The sequence below is a fragment of the Haliotis rufescens genome, unplaced genomic scaffold (assembly GCF_023055435.1).
Source record: "Haliotis rufescens isolate VD_foot unplaced genomic scaffold, xgHalRufe1.0.p SCAF_139, whole genome shotgun sequence".
NCBI lineage: Eukaryota > Metazoa > Mollusca > Gastropoda > Lepetellida > Haliotidae > Haliotis > Haliotis rufescens.
In genome coordinates this window covers 94,340-100,889 of record NW_025963823.1, presented here as the reverse complement: position 1 = coordinate 100,889, position 6,550 = coordinate 94,340, and the positions used below count along the sequence as shown (strand labels likewise).

At 41.8% G+C, this 6,550-nt stretch overlaps 1 protein-coding gene across 1 annotated transcript; it reads right to left on the bottom strand.

Annotated features, from left to right (window-relative positions):
- Positions 1-257: 257 nt before the first annotated feature.
- Positions 258-5,149, bottom strand: LOC124149558 (beta-1,4-galactosyltransferase galt-1-like). Its single transcript, XM_048395037.1, has 3 exons — positions 5,097-5,149; positions 2,368-2,920; positions 258-1,234 (listed from the first exon to the last, which is right to left on the bottom strand). The coding sequence occupies exons 2-3, from the start codon at positions 2,865-2,867 to the stop codon at positions 316-318; spliced, it is 1,419 nt and encodes a 472-aa protein (XP_048250994.1). The 5' UTR covers positions 2,868-2,920; positions 5,097-5,149; the 3' UTR covers positions 258-315.
- Positions 5,150-6,550: the final 1,401 nt, after the last annotated feature.

Sequence of the window (6,550 nt, the reverse complement as noted above, 5' to 3'; positions counted from 1 at the left end):
CAGCAACCCATGCTTGTTGTAAAAGGGGACTTTGCTTGTCGTAAAATGCGACTAACGGGATCGGGTGGTCAGGCTCGCTGACTTGGTTGATGCATGTCATCGATCCCAATTGCGTGGATCGACGCTCATGATATTAATCACTGGATTGTGTGGTCCAGACTCGATTATTTACAGACCACCGTCATATAGGTGGAATATTGCTGGCGTTAAACAACAAACCCACCAAATTCGTAACCCGTTAGTATCAGCCTAAAGAATGTATTGAGAGATTCAAACACGAATATAATCTTTATTTGTACATTACCCAATATGACATTACAATATGCCCAGTTTAGTTAACCTAGAATACCGCCTCCGAACAGCTGACACAATAACCGAGCTGTAGCGGAGTAGAAGGCAGTCATCATCCCAGGGATGCTTCATGTCGGGGGAGGGGACGTAGCGGTAGTGGTGGAGCAGAGCGACGTCCCCGTCAACCACCCTGGGAATCCACTTCTCTTTGAACTTCTCCACCGAGTGGATCCAGAGGAACTCAATGGCTTCAGGAATAACGAGGACCTTCGACCGATAATACGCCTGGTGGACTTGTGCATGGGTTAAGTGGAGGAGGGGGAAGATGTTGAACGCCCGTGCTGCATACTTCTGGGGGAAGATCTGTTTTGTTTCAGGGAGGATTGCTGGAAAAAACACGTTCCTGAAAGCCAGAGCGCCGAAGAATTTACCCGTGAAGCTATCGTCAAACAGGAGAGACTCTGCGAGATGAATGATGGATGTCGTCTTCCTGGGTATGACAAATTCATCGACATCAGCAAAGAGGACAAATCTGGACAGACCCGTTTGGCTGAAGAGACAGTCGTGTATCACCGCCAGCTGGCCCCAGTAGTGTATCGACTCGTGGGGTATGGGAAGGTACCAGTTTCTCACCTCCACGATGCCCTCTAGTTGGTACTGGTTCAAGATCTGACTTACTGTGCCATTCATGTCATAGTTGTAAAACACAAATTTCTCCACACCAAACACTCGGCTGATTTCTATGTTGGATATCAAGTTGGAAACATCGTTGTATGTGCTGTGGAAAGCTGGGTAGCAGCGAGTCAGGTTGTTTGTCGGGCGGCGTGGGGGGTAGCGGATGGGCAGCACATTGAGGACTTCCTGGACTCCTGGTGCAACCAGGGACACCGTCTTGGGTCGAACCCCACGTGGTAGAGGGCAGGTGACGACACCCGATCTGTAACTGAACACATGGAAATAGAAGTTTAATTGTTGCTACTACCACACTACTACTACTACTACTACTACTGCTGCTGCTGCTGCTGCTGCTGCTACTACTACTACTACTACTGCTACTACTACTAGTGCTGCTACTACCACTACTACTACTACTGCTACTGCCTCTACTACTACTGCTGCTGCTGCTGCTACTACTACTACTACTGCTACTACTACTACTGCTACTACTACTACTATTACTACTGCTACTGCTGCTACTACCACTACTACTGCTACTACTACTACTACCACTACTACTGCTACTACTACTACAGCTACTACTACTGCTGCTGCTACTACTACTGCTGCTACTACTACTACTACTACCACTGCTACTGCTACTACTACTAATATTGCTGCTGATGTTGCTACTTCTACTTCTGCTACTACTAGTACTGCCACTACTACTACTATTGCAGCTGCTGCTACTACTATTGCTACTACTACCACTACTGCTACTACTTCTACAACCACTGCTATTACTACTCCTATTACTACTTCTACTGCTACTACTATTACTAGTACCACTACTGCAACTGCTACAACAACTACTACTACAACTACTACTACTACTGCTATTACTACTACTACCACTACCACTACTGCTTCTACTACCGCTGCTACTGTTTATCAGCCACTATTTGTAGTACCACTATTATGATACACATATAACATACTTTTTCGATTTAAGAAAAAATGAAAATATGACCGTTGAGACGTTATATAGATATCGTTGAACCTTTTTTTAGGTGAACGTTTTGGTTGATCTTTAAATTACATCCAGTACCTATCTTCCTTACATAGGGGTTTACTGTTGGCACAATCGTTTAAGGCGCCGTGATTTGCTGTGCAGAGTTGTGTCCCTTAGGCGTGCCATAAACCGATGATCGTGGGTTCGAATCCCGGTTCACCCTGATAATGTTTCTAGGTTTGTCAGCACCATACCCGTGCTATTGGGATTCATCAGTGGTAAACGTCTGAGGTCTGCATCGTTTCAGGCTTTGCTCCCACATCAAGCTGACACGCCGTGATATAGCTGGAATACTGTTCAAAGCGGCGTCAAACCAACTCACTCACTCACTCCCTTGTATTACATACGTGTAATTCCATTTCGGCTCAGGAATCAGCTTGAAGTCCCCATTGACATGGAACGCACTGGATGTTGGCGACGTGAACACGCAGTGAAACGTCAACGTCGGCAATTTGACAGGGGAGATAACCACTGCTTTTATCCCAGGTGGCGCAACGCGACGGTCAAAGGTCGCAGAATACACAAACACTTCCGGCATGCCACCGACTCTTTGAAACCCACCATATTGATTCCTCATTGCCTGAGACACGTAGGGCAAGAACGTATCGTTGTCACTCTGGTATATCTTTGGTGTCTTGCTTCTACTTGAGCCGTCGTCTGAAGTGTTGTCATACACGCCATAGCGTGATGGAAACATGAAGGGATGTACGTCCGCTTGCCGGTTGGAGTATCTTGTGGAGAACTGGGGTGGGACTATGTCCATCTCAATAAGCATTATGATCATTGCCAGTGATATGAGGATGAGGACGTTGAGGAAGAGATAGCAGACTCGGATTGTACGGACCATGATGCATAATCCAGAGTCTCACTTCAAACTTAGTGATTTATCCATCCATCCGTCTGAAAAGGAAAGAGGGATACTGCATACCGTCGAATTACAGACGGAAAGGTATCTCAAAAGGATTCACTTTAAGAAAAAAATATCTCAAAAGGATTCACTTTAAGAGAAACATATCTCAAAAGGATTCACTTTAAGAGAAAAATATCTCGAAAGGATTCACTTTAATCCAGGAAAATAGCGCAAAAGGATTCACTTTAAGACAGAAAAATATCGCAAAAGGATTCGCTTTAAGACAGAAAAATATCGCAAAAGGATTCACTTTAAGACAGAAAAATATCGCAAAAGGATTCACTTTAAGACAGCAAATATCTCAAAAAGATTCACTTAAAGACAGAAAATATCTCAAAAGGATTCACCTCAAGACAGAAACAATATGTAAAAGGATCTACTTTAAGATGGCACATATCTCCAAAGATTCACGTCAAGACAGAATAATATCTCAAAAGAATTCACTTTAAGCCAGAAAAATAGCGCAAAAGGATTCACTTTAAGCCAGAAAAATAGCGCAAAAGGATTCACTTTAAGACAGAAAAATATCTTTAAAGTATTTGTTGAGAGGGAATAATATCTCAAAAGGATTTACTTTAAGACGAAAAATAGGATCCCAAAGGATTTAATATATTTACTAATTTTATTCTGTTATGTGATGTTTCAAAGGTTTGACCTCAGTTCGCCTACACCTCAATTCACCTACATGTACGCCTCTATATACTCTACATTATTGACCCTTATTTGAAAATGGGCACTTCCAGTTTTCAACGTAAGCCATTATTCAAACTTTTGCTGAGAAGCTTAAACAGAAGAAACAATTAACGGCCATGTCACAGCAATCTGGGTTATTATTTATTGATGGGTTAGTCCATTTGCCGGAAGGTAGTTTGACTTGTGTGTAGTAGAGTGTGTAACAGTGTAGATAAAACGGGGTGTAGGCGTAACGAGGACATGCCGTTTAAATGGGGGATTCGACCAGGGTCAACTGCCAGTGGGAAAAGGTAGAGGCTCTTTTGGAAAAGAAAAGACGAAATCCTGGTTTAGAAATTGCCATTGAAGATATCAGATGTGTTCATATGAATGAGGAGTAGACTTTATACCAAAGAATTTCTCGTTCACTGGATATTTTCTTATAAAAATATTAAAATATTGTTTGTTTTGAAGCGAGATATGCCGTGGATAATTGTCCCCCTTTACGTTACACACAGACAGACGTCCGACCAAGGCCTACAACTGCAGCTGAACTACGTCAGGCGTTCCTCAGAGTGTGGGCTCAAGTGCCTATGACCTTCATCAACCGCCTCATCCATTCCATGTATCGACGTTGCACGGCAGTCATAAATGCACATGGCGGACACACGAGATACTGACTTGTGATGCCATTTGTTCAGAGACTAGTGTTGTGTTTAACTTTAAGAACAGTTTCTTTGCGGTTCAGTATATAAATATATACAAATACAAATATATTACCTACATATACCTATATATATATATTACGCCACAAGAATCAAAATCACTTTAACCATTAACCAAAATCACTTTAACAACATCTTTGTATTTAGTTAGTCACTCTCACAAACCTTTTCAACATTTTATTTTTCATTATTTGAACAGTTATTTTGTTTTAAGAAACAGAATTGTTTTTTGTCAGTGCTTCAATCCATACAATGTTTGTCTTTGAAACTAGGAGCCGATAGTCGCTTTTCATAACCCATTTTTCAAACAATGCTGTTGATGTTTAACCAGAAGCCAGATTATTGTTTCAACAATTTGGTGGAAAAAAAGACTTTCCCCAAATCCCAGGTCTCATCAAAAATTTCAAAAGGTAGTTCCATCAATACACACACTGTGACAGAAATATGGTTACCAAATTCAACAAGCAGGCTAACTTAACGTAAATTCATTCTTCTGAAAATAAGAATTAATTATACATTGAGTTAATTGAAAAAAGTTGTATGTTGTATTTGTTATCTGGTGAATATAATATCCAGTTTTTCCGAGTTCAGTCGAGTGGACACACCTAGCTACATCTTTCTAGTTTGTATGAACAATGGAATAAAATAATGAGAAAGACCATCTACACAGAAACATACTTAACCGATAGTCGGTTATACAGTGCCTACCTATTTTGTGTACTATAATTTTTTTTGTGGATTATTGAAAATATTGTTCATAATATCTCACCTCATTTAAGAAGCATTCCGAACGAAGCAACTGATGTGCTGCGAATACTCTGAAATATGTTTTGTTTACTGATGTCCTATTTTACCCCCCATCAGTACCGCATTTCCCCCAAAACACGTCAGCAAGCAGAGGTACGTGTCCCTGAAATTGACAGGGTCTGTTGTAGGTAATAGCGTCCGCACGTCAAGACGCAACCCGGTTCGATTTTCTCCAGGGGTACAATGTGTGAAGCCCATTTGTAGCCCCTGCCTGTAATATTGTTTGGATATTGTTACTTTGTTGTTTGACGCCGCAGTCAGCAATATTACAGCTATATGACGGCGGTCTGTAAATAATCGAGTCTGGACCAGATAATCCAGTGATTGACATCATGAGCATCGATCTACGCAACTGAGATACGATGACTTGCATCAGCCAAGTCAGCGAGCCTGACCACCCTATCCCGTTAGTCGCCTCTAATGACAAGCATAGTCGTCTTTTATGGCAAGCATGGGTTGCTGAAGACCTATTCTACCCCGGATCTTCACGGGTCTGCTGGGATATGGCAGCGTTAAACAGGTACTGATCTTTCCGTGAGAGACATTTTTAGATGACACCCAGGTGACAACCCTCTGCAGTCTGCGTGTACGATTCATCACGTAGTTTGAAAAACGATCAATTCAATATGACATTTGGCGTGTGAAGTGCCTATACCCCCTGACCGGTAAATCGGTAATATTTCAGCCAAGCAGCGACGAGGCCGAGATATTAAACTAATTGATATTTTATGTAACCATTTTTTAATATTTCTTGTGAGGCCGGTTTTCACAATATACTTTAATGGTATTAAACCCCATTCAAAATCTTAACGGGGGTACAATGTGTGAAGCTCATTTCTGGTGTCCCCCGCCGTGATATTGCTGGAATATTGCCAAAAGCGGCGTAAAACCATACTCACTCTCTCACTCAATAACTTAACATACAAGAAATGTAATTTCGTTTTCGGCTGGTCGTACATTAATATTATATGATAAAAATACTTTCATTTATCTCCACGGATTTTTACTTTCCTTCAAATGCTACCAGTGGTTAATGCGTTCACTCTCCACTCGGGTTCGCTTTTTAATACAAGGGGAATCTCAGTGGTTAATGCGTTCACTCTCCACTCGGGTTCGCTTTTTAATACAAGGGGAATCTCAGTGGTTAATGCGTTCACTCTCCACTCGGGTTCGCTTTTTAATACAAGGGGAATCTCAGTGGTTAATGCGTTCACTCTCCACTCGGGTTCGCTTTTTAATACAAGGGGAATCTCAGTGGTTAATGCGTTCACTCTCCACTCGGGTTCGCTTTTTAATACAAGGGGAATCTCAGTGGTTAATGCGTTCACTCTCCACTCGGGTTCGCTTTTTAATACAAGGGAAATCTCAGTGGTTAATGCGTTCACTCTCCACTCAGGTTCGCTTTTTAATACAAGG

Excerpts from the sequence above, each read along its gene's own strand:
- LOC124149558 (XM_048395037.1), bottom strand. The coding sequence starts at position 2,867 with ATGGTCCGTACAATCCGAGTCTGCTATCTCTTCCTCAACGTCCTCATC. Across the intron at positions 1,235-2,367 it reads GAGCCGAAATGGAATTACAC|TTACAGATCGGGTGTCGTCA; the intron begins GTATGTAATACA and ends CCATGTGTTCAG.